At 45.5% G+C, this 23,966-nt stretch overlaps 1 protein-coding gene across 12 annotated transcripts in view; it reads left to right on the top strand.

Moving 5' to 3' along the window:
• The window catches only part of PPFIBP2 (PPFIA binding protein 2), a 143,781-nt gene that overhangs the window by 45,112 nt on the left and 74,703 nt on the right, over nucleotides 1–23,966 (top strand). For 6 of the 12 annotated variants that reach the window (XR_004436128.1, XM_033206945.1, XM_033206932.1 and 3 more), the window contains exon 3: nucleotides 6,942–7,156. Coding sequence is in view for 9 of the 12 variants with exons in the window: in XM_033206945.1 (XP_033062836.1) it covers nucleotides 6,942–7,156 (215 nt within the window). In the remaining 3 variants the exon portion in view is untranslated. Of the gene's footprint in view, nucleotides 1–6,941; nucleotides 7,157–15,222; nucleotides 15,335–18,301; nucleotides 18,880–23,510; nucleotides 23,759–23,966 lie in introns of those variants that run through there. The other 6 variants (XM_033206935.1, XM_033206936.1, XM_033206933.1 and 3 more) reach the window with 4 other exon arrangements.

The following is a 23,966-nucleotide window of genomic DNA, read 5'->3' as shown; positions in this document are numbered from 1 at the left end:
GTGGTGGTGCGTGCCTGTAGTCCCAGCTACTCAGGACGCTGAGGCAGGAGAATCACTGGGAGGTGGAGGTTGCAGTGAGCTGAGATCGTGCCACTGCACTCCAGCCTGGGTGACAGAGAGAGACTCTGTCTCAAAAAAAAAAAAAAAGAAAAAAGAAAAGAACAGGCTTTCAATGAAATCCTATAGCACCCGCATTGTATGTGGTCTTATCCTCAAAAATAATTACTACATCTTCATTAAATTTTGGTTTTCTTCCTTAAAATAAAAATTCTCAGGTGACCTCTATAACCATCAAAGCTAGATTTGATTGAGGTGATCCGCTAGTGCCATGGTTTCAGCTTAAGTATCATTTTAGTGTCACCTGGAAAACTTTTTATTACCCCCCAGGTCACACCTCAGACCAATTAAATTAGAATCCCTGGAGGAGGGCCCAGGCATCTGTAGTTTGTAAAACTGCTCAGGTGACTTCAGTGAGCACTGAAAGTTGAAAACATTTGTGCTACTCTGAATACTTTGTTGCTCAAAATGAAATAGAATGCCCCAAAGAGAAACTTTAGGCTTGACTGTAAGTTGAATTACCCTTTTCTGTGAAATTTGGGGGGTAAATCTTGCCTTATAGTTAGGCATATCTAGTATTAGTGGTTTATTGTGCCTTCTAAATTGTCCTGTTAATCCCAGGTTTTAGGGTACACATTTTCTTTATTTATTGTTTTTGTTCTATTTTGATTTGTTTCCCACTGTGGTTGTAATTTTTTTTACAGGGGATAATTGCGGGGAATGTGTGCGGAGTGTGGAAATGAGCCTCCTGGGAGATTTTGCATTTGCTAATGCTGGGCTTTAGGTGTTGCACTATTCTGGACCATTTTGTGTGTATATATGTTGATTTCTGGTTCGGGGTTTCAGTAGTAAGTGCATAGTAGAAATTTGGCACTATACCAGTAGTATGCAGAGGACTGTAGGTTTGATGTCTCACTGGGGGTGAGGGAGGGTGTATATATGTGGAATTATAAACATGTAGGGGGCCCCTTAGCATACTGCAAGCTTCCCTGCCGTTGGGTGAAATTTTTCAGACCTCTTTATGAAATAGGCAATACTTCGGGGGTACTTTCTTTCTATAGGGGTCTCACTTTCAACTTACTGCTTTCACTGGAGACATTAAAATCTCAAGTCCCAACCTTGGTTCCTCCCTATAGCTGGGTATTTGGCCCTGGGCTACTGTAGAGTCAGCTTGAATTAATTTCACCGTTGAGTTCACTATGTTTCTGGTACCCAAGGTTTTTACTGTCTTTCAGGCTTGGCTCCACATTTAAAAAATAAAAATAAAATAAGGGTGTTATCTTTTTCAGCTTTTCTGTTTGTTCATTGTGGGTAAGGGGGACTCCTGGCAGTTGAGTCTGTCCTGTTTCCAGAAGGCTCCCCGTTAAGCAGTACATGGCTAGCTTACCAAGAAGCCTGCTCTGGGATTTTCTGAAATGATTGTTCTGTGAAAATACTACCAGGTTTTCCCCCCTTTCACTAATGCAATTATGGAGAGAGGGAAAGCTAATCAACAGCACAAGGAAGAAACCTGTCTGGGTTTACTCACTTGATTTCCTGACCAAATAAAGGCCTGAATTCTTCCATATTGTCTAGCATCCTGTGGGGACTTTCAGAGAACAAGAGAACCTACAGTCCCTGTGCAAACTAAATGTCAAACTTGAATGTCTCACTTATATTCAACAAATTTAAAGTTTAAAACAAATGTTATACAAGTAATGAAAATATTGTCAACATTTGTGTATTTTTCTGTATATATACACCGTATACATATATTTAAAACTTTTTTACTGAATAAGGCAAGTATTTCCCCATGTTATTGAATCTTTAGATAATTGTTTTTTATATAGCTATATGAATCATATTCTTTGTTTCAGAAGTTATTTAAACATTCACCAATTTGGGAGAATTTTTCCCCTACTTTTGGAAAATTAAGATGCTGCTGAGATGATTCTTATATATTAATCTTTGACTACATGTCTGGTTATATTTCCTTAGGTTAACTTTCTAGAATTGGACTTGCTAGGTCAAAAGCTATGAATATTTTTCCTGTATCTTGCCAAATTGCTTTTCAGAAAGATTAGGCTGGTCTTTGTGTCTAGTAACAGTGTATGAGGGTACCCTTATGAACAGCATATGAGCTTGCCAACATTGACTATCATTGCATTTGCATTTTCAACAATTTACGTAGATGAAAATTGAATATCATTTTTAAATGTTCTATTTACTAGTGCAAAAACATTTTCTTTCCATATTTTTATTTTTTACTTTTGTTTTTTAATTCTAGAATTACCCCCATAAGAACCTTGTGCCTGTTTTATGTGTGAGAAGTGAATTGGGGACTTTTTTTTATTGATAGATAAGGTCTCTTTTTTTTTTTTTTTTAATGAAGGCTGTACTGAGCTTTTGTTGTAATTGATACAAGTAGGTTTTTTGTTTTGTTTTGTTTTTTGTTTTTTTTTTTGGAGACAGAATTTTCTTCTTGTTGCCCAGGCTGGAGTGCAATGGCACCATCTCAGCTCACTACAACCTCTGCCTCCTGGGATCAAGCGATTTTCCTGCCTCAGCCTCCTGAGTAGCTGGGATTACTGGGGCCTGCCACCATGCATGGCTAATTTTTGTATTTTTAGTAGAGACAGGGTTTTGCCATGTTGGCCAGGCCAGTCTCGAACTCCTGACCTCAAGTGATCTGCCCGCCTCGGCCTCCCAAAATACTAGGATTACAGGCATTAGCCACCACTCCTGGCCTACAAGTAGGTTTTTCAGGCTATAATTTGTCTTTTAATTTAATTTTGTTTTTAATATTCCAGAAGTTAATTTTATGTAGTCAGATTTATTGTTCTTTTATGTCTTGCTCAATTGCTCTTGTGCCTATAAAATCTTCCTCTAACTCAGTTTTGACTTATCTTCTCTTTGTATTTCTAGTTCAGTTTTTTAAGCATATAATCCTTGTCTGTCTAAATTTTATTTTTGTGTATGGTATAGAATAAAGATCTTATTTTTTTCTGTGAGAGTAATTCTAGCAGCATATTTTAGCAGTGTATGGCAAGTGTCTCTTGATTGTACTTCTCAGAATATTCTCAGCTATTTTTATTTTTAGCTATTTTACTGTGTAACATAAATTACCCCAAACATAGCATCATACAATAACAAACATTTATCATCTGTTTCTATCTGCCAGGAATTCAGGAGTAGTTTAGTTGGGTGGTTCTGCCTTAGGTCTTTTAAAGGGTTATAGTTAAGATATTAGCTGGGGCTACAGTCATCTGAAGGCTTCTCTGGGGCTGGAGCAGCAATCCCTAACCTTTTTGGCACCAGGGAACGGTTTTGTCAAAGACAGTTTTTCCATGGACCTGGAGGGTCGGGGGAAGGTTTCAGGATGAACCTGTTCTACCTCAGATCACCAGGCATTTGTTAGATTCTCATAAGGAGTGAGCAACCTAGATCCCTCGCATGCACAGTTCACAATAGGGTTCGCGCACCTATGAGACTCTAATGCCACCAGTGATCTGACAGAAGGTGGAGCTCAGGTAGTAATGCTCATTGGCCCACTGCTCACCTCCTGCTGTGTGGCCCAGTTCCTAACAGGCCATGGACTGCTACCAGTCTGTGGCTGGGGTTGGGAACACCTGGGCTGGAAGATCCCTTCCACAGTGGCTCACTCATATGGCCATTGGTAGAAGGGCTCAGTTCTTTGATGTCTCCTGACAGGTAGCCATATTTCCTCACCATATGGACTTCTCTGTAGGGGTGATTGAATGTCCTTATATCATGGCAGTGGCCTTCCCCTAGAGCGAGTGGCCTGATATAATAAAGCAGAAGGAGTCACAGTGCTTTTTATAACCTAGCCTTGGAAGTAATGTTCCATCATTTCTGTCATATTCTACTGGTGACACGGAGCAACTGTGATATAATATCCACAAATTACGAACATTAAGAGGAATGGGTCACTGACGGCTTATTGGAGGCTGGTTACCAAACTCTTCCTCTGAGAGGAAATTTAGAATTGTATCTCCTTTTGTGTGGATGCTTATTCAATATCATTTTGCCATTTGCATCCCAAAGCCCTATGGTGGCATCTGAAAGTTTCTTCTTCCCTTAGTTTTCTGCCCTGTAACCTTATCTGATTCTTAAATTTAAAATCAAGCGGAGTTTGTCATCTGAGGCTTTTCCGTCACTGTCATTACCACTAGCTCAGGGACAAAATATTTATCTTTTCACTTCCTTCATCTAGTATTTATTGACTGTTGGTTTTGATAAAGTAATAAAAGAAATACAAGTTGCAAAGAAATATAAATTAAAGTTTTTTATATATATATACACATATGCCTGTAAAACTTGGCACAGATATACATGTACACACACACATGTACACACACACACTCTGAATAGTAGGAAAGAATCCCAAAGCTTTAGGGCAGAGAGGGTCCCAAAGAAAGGAAGAGACTTTTCCAAGGCCACACAGTGGTATAAAGTTAATGAAAACCCAGATCTTCCATCCACCTTTTAGCCTGACTCATTCTTCCTACGTTTATGAAATACTTAAAATGAAACTGAATGGCTACGTGTTTGAAATTCGTGTGTACAGAATGGAGAGGGATTACTCAGCAATGATTTGGAGATTGGAGGTCTTGCTCTGCTTCTCTCCATTTTCTTCCCTGAAGTTTGGCTGTGGCTCTTCCCAGTTCACTCTTAATTGGATTTGTAGGAGCCAGAAAGTGCTGAGCACACATCACAGTGGTGGGTAATTGGGCAGTTTCCTGGCTCCCCAGAGCCTCTGACTTGTTTGTGGATTGTGATCCATGATTCCCTGTATCATGCATTTTCAGAAAGCAAACTGGCAATCAAATGGTAATTGTTTCCATCTGTGTGGATTTCTCATTTCCCAAGACTGCCTGGCAAGGAGGAGGTTGGCTCTGAGAAGAGTAAAGGGACCTGTAATTGGACGTCAGGCCTGCAGCATACCATGGATGTGGTGGCCCCAAGCTCACAATTTCCAGTAGAGTCCGAATTTCAAATCTCTCATTCGGTTGGCCTTATAAATAATCCAAATGCCCTAGAAATTCCACCACCTAAACCATAGTTTCTAAAGTGTTTACTGCTGAAAGAAGCACAGACTTCCTTTGTTACACTGTTGCCCCAGTTTTGATTTGAAAAATATATCCCTGAACTTATGGAAAGGAGACTTTTGCTGCTGCTGCTGCTGCTGTTAAATGGGTGTAAGAATGGTGGAACAGGCTGGACGCAGTGGCTCACATCTGTAATCCCAGCACGTTGGGAGGCCGAGGCGGGCGGATCACAAGATCAGGAGATTGAGACCATCCTGGCTAACACGGTGAAACCCCGTCTCTACTAAAAAATACAAAAAATTAGCTGGGTGTGGTGGTGGGCACCTGTAGTCCCAGCTGCTTGGGAGGCTGAGGCAGGAGAATGGTGTGAACCCGGGAGGCGGACCTTGCTGTGAGCCGAGATCGTGCCACTGCACTCCAGCCTGGGCAACAGAGCGAGACTCTGTCTCAAACAAACAAATAAAAAAGTGGTGGAACAGTCGAATTTGGGGCTTATCAAATTAGAAAGAGCTGACCCAATATACCAGATCTCTGAGGACATTGAAGCACTCTCTCTCCAGATACTCGTTCAATTATATGTGCAGGCATTTGGTCAGATTCCTTTTCAGTGTCTACTGGGTAGAGTGCATGATGCTGGGAACTCGGCTAAATGTAACATGGACCATGGACTCTCTCAGAGACTCCACAGCCCACAATAAGGAGGCAAAATGGAGTTATATATAAATACAAATTTAAGAGCATATAGAGATATATAGAGAATATAAAGATCTCCCAACTGGGAAGATCCAGAAAGATTCCAGTTCACTAAACTCTCACGAAAATGAATATAGTAATTGCCATCTGTTGCTGTGGGATAAGCCAAACCAAACATACTGGCTTAAAACTACCATCGTTTCCTTGTAATTTCATGATTTGAGTAGCACTGCAGGTGTGTCTCCTCCCTGTTCCACATGGTGTCAGCTGGGGTGGCTCTTGGGGGCTGGAAGATCCTGGATGGCTTCATTCACATGTCTGTCACTACAGCTGGGAGGGCTAAGAAAGGTGGGGCTGTTTTTCTAGCAGGGTAACTGGGCTTTGTTACATGGTGGTTTAGGGTCAAAGAAAGAGTGGAACCTGTTAGACCTCTTAAGGCCCAGGCCCAGAGCTGGTAGAGAGTCACTTCCATTGCATTCGTTGATCAGAGCAAGTCACCAAGCCAGCCCAGAGTCAAGATCCATCCCTTTATCAGAGGAGTGGAATGCACACACAGGAATAGAGGAATCTCTGATGGCCAACTGCAATCTATGACATTAATATAAAGAAAAAAATTATTCTAAAAGCTGAAGAATGAGATCTTACTGCCTAAAGTAGCAGTTTGTGGTCCCTAGTGAGGACTGGCTGTGCTTTCCCAGTTGTCTAAGTGTGTGAGCTTCATATGTCAGTCCCAAAGGGTACTGTCATCCACCTGTGCATGCCTCTTTTTACACTGTCCAGCCCAAGATTAGATAAAGATGATTTCTGGAAAGTTTACATTGTGAGTGATTCAGCTGGGGTCGAGGTGGCCTTCCAGGTTTCTTTATTTAAAGATGGGGTCTCACTCTGTTGCCCAGGCTGGAGAGTAGTGACTATTCTCAAGCCTGATACTGTGCACAATAGCCTGGAACTCCTGGACTCAAGTGATCTTCCTGCTTCAGCCTCCCAAGTAGCTGAGACTACAGGCATGCACCACCATGCCCAGCTCACTCCCAGCTTCTTATCTGTCCCTTTCACCTGTTTTTCACCACCTTTGCTCTTTACTAGTTCCTTGCCCATGGTGTCCACCCTTCTTACTGAGTTTCCACCTCTCTCTCGTTGCAGGCACTAAAACAGGTACAGATCTTAGTGATGGTACTTGTGAGCCTGGACTGGCTTCCCCAGCCTCATACATGAACCCCTTCCCGGTGCTCCATCTCATCGAGGACTTGAGGCTGGCCTTGGAGATGTTGGAGCTTCCTCAGGAGAGAGCAGCCCTCCTCAGCCAGATCCCTGGCCCAACAGCTGCCTACATAAAGGAGTGGTTTGAAGAGAGCTTGGTGAGTAGTCGCATGGCCTGATTGGGAACTACTGGGGAATGTAATGGTGCAGCCCATGGAGTGCCCCTACTGACTGGGGCTGTTGACTCATCTGTACACCTTCCAGCCTTTTCTTCCATCCCACTTTAGCCAATGCTGCAGGGTGGCCCTTCTTCTCAAGGAGTATAGAGCCCAGTCAAGTGACTTAAGCTATGTCCTCTGCCCTTCCATGGTCCACAGTCTCTCTCTCCTGAGGAAATCCAGGGCCAGAGAAGGGCACACATTGAAGATTTCACACACACACACATACACCCTCGAATTACAAGTACTGCTTATTAAGTTCTAATCCCTGGCTGGTGTCTCTCCCCTTGGCTAGATCCCACTACCCCTTGTTTCTTACCACAAACAAAAGACTGGTTACCTCATTGATTTAAAGAAAAGTGTGACAAATTTCTTAGGAGGAAATGTTTTCTTATTTTTGCGTTTCTTTGTTTGGTAAAAAGGCTAAACTTTTAAAAATTAGTTTATTCGTATTCCTCTGTATGGTCTCTAAACTTTTGATTCTATCCTATCTGGAAAAAGAATGCATTTCCCATATACATATTCACATGCAGCATTTTATTTTTGAGACAGGATCTTGCTCTGTCACCCAAACTGGAATGCAGTATGGCTTGATCATGGCTCACTGCAGCCTCGACCTCCCAGGCTCAAGGGAATTCTCTCAACTCTTGCTCCCAGAAGTGCACCGCCACACTTGGCTAATTTAAAAAAAAAAAAAAAAAAAAAAAATGTGTGTATGGAGATGGGGTTTCCGTGTGTTGCCCAGGTTGGTCTTGAATTCTTGGTTCAAACAATCCACCCACCTCGGCCTCCCAAAAGTGCTAGGATTATAAGCATGAGGCCAGTATTTCACTAATATACCTAAATTATAAAAATACCACAAAACAGAATTTTGAAGTTTTTTATTTGTATGAATTTGTGAGGTACATGTGAAATTATTACATGTTATATAACACATAGTGATCAAGTCAGTCAGGATATTTAGGGTATCCATTGCTCACCAAAATAGAGTTTTAAAGGATAGGTTAAAAAATAGTTCCAATATTTTTCCCTATACACCCAGAAATCACCTTGAGCCTCTTGGGTGCGCCTCTCCCACTCTAGTCTATTCGTATTCTGTGCTGTTGTTTTCTATTAGGATTTTAGTGTTTTTCTTATCTATTTGAATGAACTTTTATTAGCCGTTTGCTTTATTTGTAGCATATATTTTCCTCACTCTGTTTTTAAATGTTTAGGGAGCTTTTTGAGACATAAAATTTTAACCAACTGTACTTCACTCTATCAGTCTTTCCTATTTTGGTTTCTTGTTTTCCTTTTGGCCCTAGCAAGGCCTTTCCCAACCTCAGAACAAATAACTATTCACCTGTATCTTCCTCTAGTAAGTTTATGGTTTGATTTTTATTTTATGGTTAACTCCAGTCCATCAACAATATTTTTTAGTGTTTGGTATAAACAACGAATCTAACTTTCAAAACAATTTTTGGAAATTTGTTAAAAATATTTTTTGATCCAAAGGCAGTTGACATGGTTGTTTTTTTTTTCAAGATGCATTGGTAGAAAACAGCTTGCATTCAGATTTGCAGTTTTGTCTTGGGGTTATTTACAATGGTTTAGGGCATGCCTGCCTTTGAAGAGATTTCCCTAAAAGTGATTGCTTTCATAAATCTTCTAGAGTAATTATGGACATCACTAACCTATGAATGGGGAAGCAAGTACTTTTAGGGGGTCAGAAGTTCATATAAACATTCCAAGACGTAAGAGCTGTATGTTAAAGTTTTTATTCTGGACAGAGGTAGCCTGTCTGTATTTTAGATCTTGCAGACCTAAAGTCATTTTACGATCGGCACATCCACATTCCACACAAGGTCTTAATCTGTATGGAAATAAAATTCAGACTGGTGAGCAAACTCATTGCGGGCTTTAGATTGACACTTTTAGTTAGAAGTTGTTGCTGCTCAAATTTTGGTCTCTGGCTCAGCAGCTTTCTTATCCCCTAGTAGCTTGTGAAAAATGCAGAATATGGGCCCCATCTCACACTTGTTGAACCATCTCCAGGTGACTCATAAGCACATTAAAGTTTAAGAAGCACTGCTTTCAACCATGGAGACTCAGTTGAATTATTTTTTTAAAATTCCATGTGGATTAGGATTAGAATTGGAACTAGTAAGACGGTGTGAAGGATTAGGCAGCACTGCCCAGCGCCTTCTCATGCATGATGTCTGTGCATCCCTTATATATTTGCTCCCTTCTCCTCTGTAGACACACTGGCATTGTTACACACCTAGAGTTCCTGCTTGGCCATGACACTGGCCTGACATGGTCCAACTCTGTCTTGTGACATCTATATCAGTTGGGATACTTTTTCCAGTAAAATGATATAAACAGTAACAAGGTAGGCCACTAACAAGATGTACAGAAGACAGTCACAGGGTTAAATAAGTGGCTCTGAGTGACCTCACGGACACTGGTTCTTCCCATCTTTTTGCCCTGCCATCCTCAAGGGGTGGTTTTTGCTCAGGCACATCCCCTGATAGTCACAAGATGGCCACTAGAACTGCAGGCAGCATGTCCTTAAAAGACACAACTATACAACTATGTGCAGAGGTAGAGAATCGTTTCTTTAGTATGTTTTTGTTGTTGTTGTTTTTAATCAGGAGGAAAACTCTCTGCAACCCTCTAGCAGACTTCCCGCAGTGGCCAGGATTTGTTCACCTGTGCATACACTTCCGTCTGCCATACAGAGAGGTAGCCTCTGTCAGAAAGGAATGATGATAGAGTGGGGGAAAGTGAGTGACCCTCAGGAAGACAGCTCAGAGTGACTGCCACAAACTTCTGTTAGGTTTGAGTTTACTCTTGTTGACTGACAAATTCTTTCCATGTTTTCTCAATGTGTTTTCTTTTTAAACTCAAGTTTCTAAGGAAAAGAATCTGATTGACCCAGTTAATTATTTTTGAGCAAAGTCCTCCAGATCAATGAAGAAGTGTTAAGTGTAAAAGAAATAGGCATTAAAGACTTTTAATTTATTCACAGCTATAGATGCACACCTTAGATCAGGTGTCTACCCCAGAGTGAATCAACTGTTAGCAGAGGGGAGGGATTACGTAGCGGAAAACGTGGTCTTGTACTGCTGCTGCTCATCTGGGACTGCAGACCTTCTGGCACTGGGGCATCTGTGGTCCACCAGAAAAATGGGTTGCTGAGAAGCAGGGGTAGATGTGGAGGAGTGGTCCATAGTTAGAATAGGACAAATAGCAGATTAGTCCTGGGCTTTCTCTTATGTCTTACATGGAAAGGACACTCCTAGTCCTAGTGCCTCCTATTGGGCAGCTGTTTCTTTGTGGCAGGGCTGGTTCCTCTTCTGCTGGGTCCTGGCAGAGCTGAAGCACAGCTGGGCCAGCACAGTCGGCAGCAGTAGGAGTGCTGTTGGCCAGGACTCTGCCTGGAGATGGGTATAAAACAGAGCAGACTCGTTGTAAAGGCCAAGTGGAGCAGACCTGCCCAGGAGTCAGTGGCACTCGGTTGTGAGAGAGTTTCCCATGCTCTGGGGTCTAAACTAGCATCCTGCCCCTTGACAGTAAGTATAATGAGGAGAAGTGGGCTCTGGGTCTAGAAGGGCATGTGTGAGGTTTTCTTAATGGGGACACCGTCTGGGGCCTCAGTGAGGCAAGGAACAAAGGGCCTAGATTCCCTTGGTCTAGGAGCAGTATTTCCTCTGGAAAGTTGGTGAATGAGGACCTTGTATAGAGGGTATCTTGGGGTCTAAGATGAGCTGGGACCTGGCCTGCAGAGGAAGTATTTGGGAGGCTGTCCTGCCTGTGGTGCAGCAGAGCAGTGTCACCCTTAGGAGATGGGAAGGTGGTCCTTTATAACTGGAAGACAGAGCCAAGCTCAGGGTCAGTGCTCATGGAGGATGAAGCTGGGGCCCTGGCTGGAAGGCTGAGGCAGCCCTGTTGTGATGGGAACAGAGCTGAGTTCCAGAAAGGGGCATCCTCTTCCTTCTCTGTTTACTATGGTGAAATGTAGGATGATGTCCTCAGGAGGGTGTGGTTATTTCAGGTCAGGAGCCCCAGAACCCCACAGGTGGTCCTGAAGCCCAGAAATGGAAGCAGTGCTCATCAGTGGCCCTGGCATGTACTGGCATGTACTCATCAGTGGCCCTGGCATGTGGTACCTGGCCCAGGCAAGAAGGAGCTGGTACAACTGTGACCACTTCCAGGATTTTGGCTGTGCCTTGAGTGGAGCTTTCCCATGGTCTGAAAGGGGTGTCTCTACCCCTCTACACCTGCTTGGCTTGGCTGGGTGGTTGGCTGCATAGATCTACGGCTAGGTTGGGTGGTGGAAACCTTAGACAGGTTAGCCAGTCAGATTCAAATGGGCTCTACAGGGCTGGGAATAGCCAGTTAGCTGGGAGGAGTAGACCTAGGCTGGTACACAGTGTTGATTCGTGTCCCAGGTCTTTGGGTGATGCCCAGAAGATACCAGAGCCAGTATAGTCTCCATATGAAGTAGCTATGGGTGCTTCTCTAACAGTATGTTATATACACCCTTCATCTCCTACCAGCCAGCCAGTCTGTTCTGCTGTTTAGCACACTGGGTATGGGCCAAGGAGATTCTCAGTGAAGTTTCAAGATGAAGCCAGAGAAGGGGTAGGCAAACCCAGCAGCAAAGTGAAGGCAAGTCAAGGAAGAGCTCAGGCTCAAGGGTGAGGGGTGGTTGGCAGAGAACCCATAGAAGCGCTATACTCTAGGCCCTGTTTGGAACTGGGGTACATGGAACCCAGCAGGAACCCAGCAGGAACCCAGGCTTTTCTTTGCAAGGTTGCAAGAGTCCTGGTCAGTGTGCTTGAATAGGTGAAAGCAAATTGAACCAGGGTGAGGGAGTATGGAAGGTAGGAAGGAGTTAAAAGGCCAGGGTTCTACCCTGGCTCTACCACTCATATGAGCCTCTTCTTCACTTCTCTGGGACTCAGTTTCCCTACCGGAAATGACAGCTGAGTTTGAAAGTGTCTGCAAGATCTGGCCAAGCATTCCAATTCTGCAGTTTGTTCTGGGGGCTATATGGAGTGGTCTCTTTGTAAGCACCGCCTTTGCCTCCCTCAGTCTTGACCTCTTGAGTTCCAAAGTGTGGAGACAGGTTAGGATCCTCTCAATTTACTGCTGCCCTTATGTTAGAGCTTGACGGAGGCCCACATCTCAACAGTGGAGAGACAAATGTTTACCATGTTGAAAAACCTGAAGAATTGCCCTCCTGAATGAGCAGCCTCTGCTGGCCCCAGCTGGGTAAGTGCTCACCTCTGACAGCCCAGCAGTCAGTTCAGGTGCCCTCAGTTACCTTTTTAACTAGTTTCCCAAAAAACAAAGAAACCCAGACTCAGGCTGGGGAGCACAGCCACCTGCCTTCTCAGCTCCAAACCACCTTGTCACAGATGGCAGCTTCTTCAGCTCCAGGCTCCTCAAACAAAGCCCATACATTCCTGCCAGATCCAGCTTGCAATCTTTCATTCTGTCCAAAGTAGCAAATCTGTTTACCATATTGAAAAGCCAGAGGAGTTGCAAAAAAAAAGGTGGAGAGAAAAAGTTGTTTTATGAATTATAAAATGTGAGCTTGAATTTTTTACCATGTGATTCATTTCTGTATCTCCAGAATGGAAAACAGAAGATAGTCAGGATACATGTCTGTTGAACATTTTAATTTTGAAAAGTTACAGAAGGAGTTTTATAGGTAAACCTTTTCCTCTGGATCTTAAGAGGAGGGAAAATTCGGTGCTTATTTTTCCAGAAAAAAAGTAGAGCCTGTTTCCAGCATGTTTTCTTACCTCCCCTGTGACAGGTGTGAACTTGAGTGAGAGATGAGAAAGGAGTAGGTGTCCCTGCTTTCTTTCTGTGCTCAGCTCCCAGGGGGCTTCGGGGCCGGGCTCCTGTGGCACCAGTGGCAGTTCTTTGTCCCTGTGCAGTGCTGGAAGAAGCCACTAGGTGGGAGTCAGGGACAAATGCTGGGAAGTGAAATCCCAAAGAATGAGGTACAGCATGGACTTTGTATGAGAAAACAACTTTTTATTTTTCTCTTTTAGACAAAGATAACATAAGCATCTCTCATTATTGAAACTGCTTAACTGCACCTGGGTCTGCTGGCAAAGATAATTCTTTGCCATTTTCCTTAGAAACAGTGGACAAAGGGCAGTCAAGGGAGGGCTCCACTGTTTAGGGTGGGGGAGAAGAGACAGGGCTGGTCCCGGGAGCATAGACTTGACCTTCCCCAGTGGATGTGAAGACACCTCTCCAGATTTCCTGACTGCAGCGCCTTCTGCTGGGCTGCTAGTGGGATGGCCCTTTCCATTCCTGGGGGCATTTCCTGGCCCCCAGTGTATGTCATGCCCTGCCCTAGAGAAGCTTCCTGTCCCCTGGGGTATTTTGAATGCCCTTTTCCTGGCACAGCAGCCAAGGGGGCCTTCAGCCACTGCAAATTTAGCAGTTTTAATTTTCCTGGATCTTGATCCTCTGCCCCCTAAAGTAAATTTACCCTACTAAATTCTAGCAATCCGGCTCCTTTCAGACCTGACCTAAAGAGACTATTTCAGCTTCTAAGAACCAATGTTTATAAATGACCAAGAATATGCAAACACTGGTGAAAGAGCAAATAAATCCTTCCCCACTAAATTTCCTGCTTCAGGCCCAGGGGCCATGGTGGACAATGTTGCCAGGTTAGCGTAACTTGAGGTCTGAGCATGTAGACAACCACTTACTCTCCACCCACAAAAGAAAAACCTGCCAGAGACACACTACCAAGAGCTTTCTGCCCTTTCAGATACCTGCTAGTGGGCAGGCAGGCCTCCAGGGAATTTATGCTTCTAGGCAAGTTTGTTTAGTAATTAGAAGGTTTTTTTGTTTTGTTTTGTTTTGTTTGTTTGTTTGAGACAGAGTTTTACTCTTGTTACCCAGGCTGGTATGCAGTGATGTGATCTTGGCTCACTGCAACCTCCACCTCCCAGGTTCAAGCGATTCTCCTGCCTCAGCCTCCCAATTAGCTGGGATTGCAGTTGTGCACCCCCACACCGGTCTAATTTTTGTATTTTTAGTAGAGACAGAGTTTCACCATGCTGACCAGGCTGGTCTTGAACTCCTGACCTCAGGTGATCCGCCCACCTCGGCCTCCCAAAGTGCTGGGATTACAGGCATGAGCCACCATGCCCAGCCTTGAGGAACTTTTGAAAGCAGTTTCTTAACTTCTTACTCCTCCAAGTGTTGTCCTGGGACCAGGAGTACGAGCATCACCTGGGAGCTTGTTAGCAGTGCACAACAGCAGGCCCCACACCCTACCTACTGAACCAGAATCTGCATTTTTACTAGAACCCCCTCGGGTCCAGGCAGTTCATTCTGGATGGGGAAGCACTGTCTTAACCCAGGGGTTAGCAAACCATGGCCCACAGTTAGCCTGCTGCATATTGCTTACCCTCATCAGCTAAGAATAATTTTTACATTTTTCAAGACTGCAGAAAAATCACAATGTTTTGAGATGGGAAAATAACATAAATTCACATTTTGGTGTCCATAAATAAAGTTTTACTAGAACACAGTCACACACTGGTTTTGGTGTTGGCTGTGGCTGCTTTTGCATGAAAATGGGAGAGTTGAGTATGAGAGAGACTATATGGCCCACCAAACCCAAAATATTTACCATCTGGCCCTTTACAGGAAAAGCCTGGTGACCTTTGTCCTGATCTGTTTTGGAAGTGCGTTCTCCATGCTTGCGTTCTGTGGAGGCTTGAGCTGCAGTGGCCAGAGCTTCCTCCACTGTGCTCGTCACTCCCTTCCCCTGCTTCTCCTTCTTACTAGCAGCGGGCCCACTGTCCACCATGTCTGTTGAAGAACACAAGTTTATATCTGACTTATGAGAATTTATGAGGGAGTGTCCTAGCAGCTGCCACCCATGGCCCAGAGGTGAAGGCTCAGGGCTGAGCGGAGCCCAGGATGCCTGTAGGTGATAGGTCAGTGGAACAGCATGTGACCATGAGATTCCTCTCGGTTTACAGTTCTGCCTGATAAGATGCTGCTGACTTCTGGTAGGCAGCTGGAGTAACACATCAGGGGACCTCAGCTCCTTTTTCAGCCATTCCCTCGAGTACTTGGAATTCCAGCCAGGTAGGTGACAATCCTGGGGTTCTCTTCTAGACTTTAGGACAGGGATGGAGCAAGCTATAGTGACTTTCCGCAGCAAACCTGACCACCCTGGCCTCTTAGCTGTTTTCACTCCCAGAACGCTCAGCCTCACAGTCTCCTGCCCTTTTCCCATAACTGACTGCTGCATGTTGCAGGCAGTAATGAGTCTGGTTGTAGGTGAGCAAGGTACTTCCAGGAAGGCCCTGGAGGCTGTTAGGTCACTGTAGTGACCCCTATTTGTGTACCCTTTGTGCTTCCTGAGGACTTCTGTCTTCAGGGATGGGTCCAGCGAGTCTGAGACACCACCTCACAGGAGCAGTGTAATGGGAGCAGGAAGCCCAGGCACCCGAGCTCCCAATAATAAGGACAGCCTAGACCTTTGGGAGTAACTACCTAGGCCAAATAAAACCTGGGCCTCTAGCCTTTTGGGAGTCATGGACTGTTCTGATAATCTGACAACTCTTTTTCAGAGAAAGATTTGTGAATACAAATAGTAGTACTTTGTATATATTTGGTGAACATATTTAGGGGCTTTTCTGATCCCTGGAATTCCATCCGTAGATCAAGTGAGGTGCCCTGGACAGGATGGACTTCTAGGGCAGTGGTGCAGCCATGGGTTTGCCTTGCCAGGCCAGCATGATGAGGGAGCCACGACAGGGACCCAGCTGCCCCTGGGGGTGGGGTGAGTGAGGAGGTACCTTAGCTTCTCAATCCATCCCATTTCACTCAGCCCCTCCTGTTTTCCCCCTGCCAACCTGCTCCTAGGTCTTTTGGGGTGTTAATTTGTGATTTTTGAGTTGAATTACAATATAAGTAAAATGTACTTTGGTGTTTAAGGAAAAACAGTGCTGAGGTAAGACTTGCTACTTGAGGATGCCATAAAAATGTCAAGAATTTAACTGTAGTTTATCTGGATTCTTCCCTACCTTCCTCCCTTTTCTGTCCCTTTCTCTCCCCCACTCTGCACACCCCCACCTTTGTTCATCATACATTGATTTGAGCTAAGAGAGGAAATGGGTCCCATCTTTTCCTCTTTGTGTCGAACATCTTTACCCTGGAGAAACAGACCTTCAAGTCTCTTTTCTTCAAGTAGAATTTTAGTCTTACTTTACCAGTCTTATCATTTGAGCCTTATTCTTTTATCCAAAAAATGTTTAAATTCGTACTGTGTGCTAAGAATTATAGGCATGGAAGTAGGAGAAGTGAGTTGGAAATCAGACATACTTCTGACAGTCTGGTGCAGTAGGGGTGGTCTGGTGTGACAAGGTCAGTGATGAAGTAGAGGGGAATGCAGGTGCTCAGGAGGGGATAGAAGAGGGACACCTGAGTCACAGCTCTGTGTAAGCTGGGAGTGAGCAAGGCTGATGAGAGCAGCCATGTTGGCCACCTTTCTCTTTCCTCCTCTCTTGTACCAGAACCTAAGGGAGAGCACTGTGCTCATCCCAGGAGAGTGGGGGATTGTCTGCCATCCTGTAGAGGCTGGAACTCTGCACCACCTCTCCCTGTCCAGCTCCCAAATCAGCTTGTCTACCTCCTCTTCCTTGGAGTCCTAGATATACCTTTATTGCGTACCATGTGGTAATTCTTAGCCCAAGGCAGGAAGTTTTTCATTTGCCTTGGATGCGGGGAAAATGTGTATTGACTGGATGAATTTCTTCATGTGACTTATTCAGGCTTCTAGACAGAGATAAACCAACCTACTTACCCCTGTACCTTTAGAGATATTCTTCCTTGGCAACATCCTGCCATTGCGTGGGCAGGGAACCTGGGCTGGGTGGGTCACACTGTGCTGTGGAGCTGGGCCAGAGGTAAGGGGCAAGGGGCTAGAGCTCAGCGCATGGGTAGCAAAGCCTGCTTTTCCTTTCTGGCCTCTGTCTGGGTGTGTCTCCAGGAATTTACTCCTCCCCTCATGCCAGCTGCTGGCTAGAGCTCTCCTCCTTGCTGCCTCTGTGATCTCTGTGGGCTGGCCCAGCCTGCTGGGGACTGTGCTGCCAGGCTTTGTTTCTACCCTTTTGGGCCCTGCTTCTGGCCCTGGTGGACATTGAAGCCATGCTGAGGGACATGCTGACACCCAATAGGGACTTCTCTTCAGACTGGGCATTCCAGGAAACCCTGGAGGTGACCCCCAAGGGACCTGGGAAGGCCAGGGCAGTCACAAGATATGCATCTGCAAGTCCTTTGCTACAGCAGAGCTCAGGGCCTTGCATGTAACCACAGTTCCCACCGCACCCACATCAAAGGTCACTTTCATAATCAGTCATAGCCAAAGGCCACACATTAAGGGCTGGGCAAGGGAGAAAAGCTGTTTTTAGCAGGGAGCTCTCAAAGGAGATGGGAATATGAGGAGGAGGTGGGGGCTGGCATCTAGGGAGTGCTGGAGGGGCCACCTGGAGAGCCCGCATGTGACCCGCCCTGACAGGAGGAAAACAGCCACAGCTCCAGGTCTCCATCAGCCTTTCCAAGGCCCCTGTGTACCCAGCACTGCTCCCTGAGTCCCATGGAAATGCACGTGAAGCAGCCTCAACATTTCCACCTCCTTGGTTTGTAAAGCAGGTAGTCCAGAGTGGGGGACAGCCAGAGAGGCAGGACCCTCCAGCCCTGGCCCCTGTCCAGAATGTGGCCCCTAGGGAGCCCCGGCTCGTGGCCAACAGCCCAGGGCCAGACTCCCCTGAATTTGCAGCATTTGGTCTCTAATGGATGGTACCACCAGTGCCAAGGACAGCAAACGCTCTGTGCGGGGCCCATCGCACAGCAGGACCAAGAACCAACTGCTGCTGCTTCTGAATCTGCTCTTTTTTTGGAAAAGAGCAGGCTTTCCTCAGGGCACAGCCCGTCACTCGCCTGGAAAACGGGTGGGCGTGGGCTTCAGGGTGGGGGTCAGGCTGTGTGTGGGAACCAGTGAGCTCCTCCAAGAGCAGCACTTATTTTTAGTCTTCTCCCCAGTCCCAAATAAACTGAGAGCAGCTGGGAGCCCTGGGTAAATGCAGAGTGAAGCAGAGACAGGAAATCGGGGCTCTCAGTAATGAGTTCCAGCCACTCCAGAAGGGGGAAGCCAGACAAGGAATTTTCTTCAGGACTGTTTCCCTCTGGCAGGCTCCGGTATTATCACTGAGAACAGTCCCGTGTGTGTGCGCTTGTGTGTGGTGTTTACAACTCCTGTCCAAGTCTTCTTTTTCCCCTACCTTTGTGTTACATTTGATTTCTCCTCAGGGCTCCGAATCCCAGTCCTGGTGCGTGTGTGTGTGCGTGTGTTTGTTGGGGTGGTCGGGGAGCACGCTCTGCTCTGAGTCACTGTGTGTCTGAAACTGTCTAGGGAGAGGCTGAAGGACGCAGGCCAGGAAAGTGGGGAAATTTGAACACAGCTTGGAGTTCTTGAGTGGGGGAGGGGGCAGAGGCAAGGAAGAGGAGAAAACTTGGTCTCCAGCCAGAAAAAGGGCTTTTTCCACCAAGGCCTCTAACTGCTGACATGGGTGCCCAGCATGGATGGGGACATTGATGTTTACAAGCATTTCTCGTGGCTGAAGAGGGTAAGTGACTGGCTGCTTTGTCTGGGTCTCCATGGAGATGAGTGAGGGGGAGACGCTTTAGGGTGTTTTGTGGGGGGGGGGGGGTGCGTGTGTGTGGTGGGGGAGGTATTGTCCGGCAAAGCCCTGCTGTGGCCAAGTTCTTCATGAGAATCTAATTATAGACACCAGGGAGAAAACAGTCAGCTGTCTTTGTTTCTCCACTGACATTCTAGTGAATGAGCCTCTGTACAGAAAGGCAAGAATGGAGTGAGGAAAGTTGGTTATTTTAACTTTGGCACTTAAACAGTCAGAAGCTTCAGATACCGTGACCAGAAAAATGTGCCCGCCGCTTTTCAGTTTGAGGATGTAGGGAGGAAGCTGCTGCCTTTTTAAAAGTACTGGGTTCGGAAGTTGTTTAACTCATTCTCACTGTGATGTTATCCGGTGGAGCACATATCTGCTATCAGCAGAATGAGCTTCTGCATTTCCAGAGGAAAGTTTTCAGGGAGTTCTCTTTTGAATGCTCTGAAGCTGAGGGTTTATGTTGCAAGTTGTTCATGCCCTTTCTTTAGAGGACAAATCTGAGTGTGTGGTATGAGCAAGGAATGAATGGACGTTGGGGGCTGGAGTGGCATCGTACTCCTAAGGCTATTTCTTCTTTTGTGGCTGCCGTTAAAGTGACTAAGATAGGTATGAATTGATTTTCACACTAAGGGATTTTAGGCTGAATGTTTTTCAGAGGCAGGAATGGCAGAAGCAGCTGACAGGTTATAAATTTGACATTGTAACTGCAGAAGGACAGAAGAGCCAGGAAGCATCCAGTTCAGAAGGGGAATGCAGATGCCTGGATCTCGACTCTCAGACCCTGGGCTGGCTGGCTGGCTTTTGTGTGAGTGCAGCAGCACTCATTCAGCAAATCTTTACTGAGTTTGGGTACTGGGTGTACGGTAGTGAGCAAAATGGAACCAGTCTGTTGTGGATCTTCTACCTAATGCTGGAGATGTAGGTGAAACAGTCCCAGGAAATAAACCTCAGATTACAAACAATAAGTGTGCCTGGAGGAAGAACAGAAGACAAGGGACTGCTGTTTTGATGGAGAAGGGGTGGGGGATGGGGGGGAGTGGTCAGGGAGTTTGAGAAAATTATACTTTGCTGAAAACTGAAAGAGCAGTAAGAATGAGTCAGGTGAAGAATGGGGTGAAGAACATTCCAGGCAAAGGGGATGATGTATACAAAGGTCCTCAAGCAAGACAGAGTCTGCCAAGTGTCCAGATTGAGAGAGAGCCCGTTGTGGCTGAGCACAGTGATGGCAGGCAGAGGTGGGCAGACCCCGGATCATGCAGGACAGCGAAGGCCACCGTAAGGCTTTTGGGCGACATGGTTTGTGTGCTGGGGGACTTGTAGCAGGGAAGTGACATGGGATACACTGCGGGGGTCCAATTTGTATTTTAAGAAAATTACTCTAGCTGTGATATGGTATATGGTAAGCTATGGTGGGAAAAGTGAGGCAGCTGAACACAATTACAGGGCTGTAGGGCTTGAAGAGATCAGTTAGTACAAACCCCTCATTTAACAAAGCCCAAGAGGCTAAGAACCTCATGGTATTAGTGTCATAGCTATTAGTGGTGCAGCCTGGTCTTGAACCCTGTTCTGTATCTCCCGGTCTAGTTCTCTTTATTCATCTTCTCTGCCAAGTATGTATAAAATTATTGCTTTAGAACTCAGCAGAAATCCTGTCTGTGCCCAGCCCCTAGGGCATCACAGTCACCAGAGAGCATGCTGAGATGACCAGATGTTTTGGGAAAGGTTTGCATCATCCTAAGTTTTTTAAAAGTCCCACTGGGGAGATACTGGCAGGAAATATGTAAGAAATGCACTGTCCATCACTTGGTCCTTCTTTCTCTGTATTCCAAATGAAGCTTTTAATCAAGAAATCCTTTCAGCCAACATGTGCCTAGGATTGTCAGAGCCTTGTCCCAGCCCCTGGGGCAGATACTGTAACTCTGCGTACTACAGGAGAAGTTCTGTGTGTGGAGGAACTATTTTTGCATGTGATGCAATATAAGAAGGCCCTTCTTGTCCCAAGACCCAGGGTATTCTGGCTCCTGTGGACAGTTAGAAGTTTGCTTAGGGAAACTTTAGGCAAGGAGACTTTAGAACCCCCCAGGATGACTCATAGCAAAACAGATATTTTTCTTCTACTTTTAGAATTTTAAAGAGCATTTTACAAAAGCAAAACTCAAAGTGTTAGACATTTCATAGGCAGTGTGAAAGAGTATTTTCCCTATTCTCTACCCTAAACACTACTGCCAGATTTTTAAAATCTTCTTTGAAAAAAAACCAAAAACAAATTCCCTTTCATCCTATGACCCTGATGATGAGCCCCCCTGGACTCACCCTTAGTCTAGAAGAAAAATCTCAGGCCCTTCAGCTTGCTTGGCCTTTGAGACCATTAGCAGTCCAACCTTAACTTACCTTTTTAGTTTTATCTTTTATATCTACCCTGATGAGCTCCCAAGTGTATTTCTTCCCTTTTCTGAGCTTTTACCCCAGATGACCACCTCCTGTCTAACTCTCTTCCACTTCATCTGACTCCATCCAGGCTGTCCTTTCCCAGGAAGCCTCTGCTGGCCCTCCCTCCCCACCTTCTGTAGCCCAGGTCTGCAGCACTTCCCATCTGCACAGCTCACCCACCCTTTCTCCTGTGCTTCCTTCAGCTGAGGTGGCGTGGAGAGCTGGTTTCTCTGAACTCATGGTTTTGAAGGTAGAAACACTGTCATCTTCATTCTCCTTTACAGAGGGCATAGATTCTGGAAGAAGAGGTACCTGGTACACAGAGCAGGAATGCTTTCCCTTTGAGCAGTGCAAGGTGGTAGTTAGTGTCTCAGGGCAAAGGGGAGATACCTATGGTCAGAGAGGCAAGGAGCTGGAGGGGAAATATTTGCTCAGAAAAGAAACCTTGCTCTAGGGTCCTTGTGGGATGGGATAGTGTATAATATTAACATTATAGTTAAGAACATGGAGTCTGGAGTGAGGCCTGGATTAGAATCCTAGCATTGCCACGTCTACCAGCTGTGTGATCCAAGGTAAATTATCTCAAAAGCCTGGATTTCTTCAACTGTAAAATAAGGGAGATAATAGTACCTACCACATACAGGCTTTATGAGGACTAAAACGATACAATTAGTACAGTATCATGCATGTAGGAAATACTCAATAACATGTTTGCTATTAACTGCTATTGGTGATTATCAGGAAGGGAGAAGTTGAAAGAGGAACAGATGGGACCAGGTTCTCTCCTAGCAGTGCCTCTCAGGCCATTCAGTGCTTCAGCTCTATGCACCTTCCCACACTCCAGATTGAGGTCTCAAGCCAAGCATATTGAAGACCTAGAAGAGGCAGCTGCAACCTGGGCCATCATAGGTGACCAGAGGCCTCATTGGCTGCTGGATCCGGCCAGCTTGGCTGTGGTTGCTGAATGAAGGCTAATCAGGGCTGATGCTCTAGTTCATTCTCTAACAGACAAAGCCTAGGGATAAGGTAGTCTCCTGCCACAAGTATCCAGAGGGACTCAGTCACAAACAGCTCCCACCTGTCCTACATTGAGGCCAGTGGATCCAACCCACACAACCATGAACACGCCTCTAGAAATAGCTCCGAGCAGGGTCTGTGGGACCCACCCACTGCTCTTTCAGCAAGAATTCATTTTCCCAGGAACAGAAATCCCAGACTGTCAGCATCTTCACACTGCTTCCTGGCTTCCAGCACTCTCAGTGCTTAAGCAAATTCCAACTCGAAGTCACAAAGAAAATGGAATCACTACAGGTCCCCCATGCAGTTGGCTTGGGTTCTGCAGTAGAAAGTGGAATGAACTTAAGCTGCTAATGTGAGACTTTATTCTGTGTCATCTGGTGCTCAAATGGTTGATCCAGTAGCCTGGCCACTTGGGCCAGAAGAGCTGCAAAGGCAGACACATAGGCATCCTTGCTCCAAACGCTGACTTGTCTTGCATTCATGTTGGACTGCAGAGAAAGTTACAGAAATAGGCAGGAGCTTCTGTGAAGGCTGTTCCTACTAGCTAAGAGCATGGATCCTGGATCTAGATTCCTTGGACTCATATTTCACCTCTGTGTAGACTTGGGCAATTTTTTTAACCTTCCTAGAATTTAATTTCCTTGACTATAATATATGGATAAACAATTCTCTATATATAATATACACATGTATGTATATATACACACACACACATACACACATATACACACACACACATATATATATATTTGAGACAGTCTAGCTTTGTCACCCAGGCTGGAGTGCAGCGGTGCAATCTCGGCTCACTGCAACCTCCTCCTCCTGGGTTCAAGCGATTCTCCTGCCTCAGCCTCCCGAGTAGCTGGGATTACAGGCATACGGCACCACGCCCACCTAATTTTTGTATTTTTAGTAGAGATTGGGTTTTGCCATATTGGCCAGGCTGGTCTCAAACTCCTGATCTCAGATGATGCACCCGCCTCGGTCTCCCAAAGTGCTAGGATTACAGGCGTGAGCCACTGCGCCCAGCCAATTCAATATAGGTTAAGTGTTTAGGAAGCACTTCATAAGTGTTAGAGTTATGGAGATGATGACATCGATCAGAACTGACAACCTCTGGTTACTCAGGAGCCATGTACCCAACCTTGATTCTGAAAAGAGAGGTTTTTCAATCCCATGGGAAAGGCAACAGTGGATATGGTCACCCAAGAGCACTAGCTGTCCTCAATTTCCTATGGTACCTCCTATTTCTAGTCAACACACCCAAGGTGCCTGTACATCATATTTCCTGGTATAATTTAGAAGCTAGAATTCTGCGATCTCTGACACCCAGCACCTGTTACTCCTGCCAGCTCCTTGAAGAGAGGTCTCTTTTACCCAGTGGGATTTAACAAAGTGGCATCACACCAGGGTCATTTGCTGAATAACTTGTGGGCACCGCAGAGCAGCGCAGTCATTGTTGGTTTTGTGGGCTGGCAGCAGCACTTAGGGATCTCTTGACTCATCCCTGCTTTTCTCTGTCCCATCCTCCATAGCAGCTCTTTCACACTTTTCCATTAGTCTCCAACCTTATA

Source organism: Trachypithecus francoisi, unplaced genomic scaffold (genome assembly GCF_009764315.1).
Source record: "Trachypithecus francoisi isolate TF-2019V2 unplaced genomic scaffold, Tfra_2.0 Lachesis_group8, whole genome shotgun sequence".
NCBI lineage: Eukaryota > Metazoa > Chordata > Mammalia > Primates > Cercopithecidae > Trachypithecus > Trachypithecus francoisi.
This window is presented reverse-complemented; position numbering and strand designations above follow the sequence as displayed.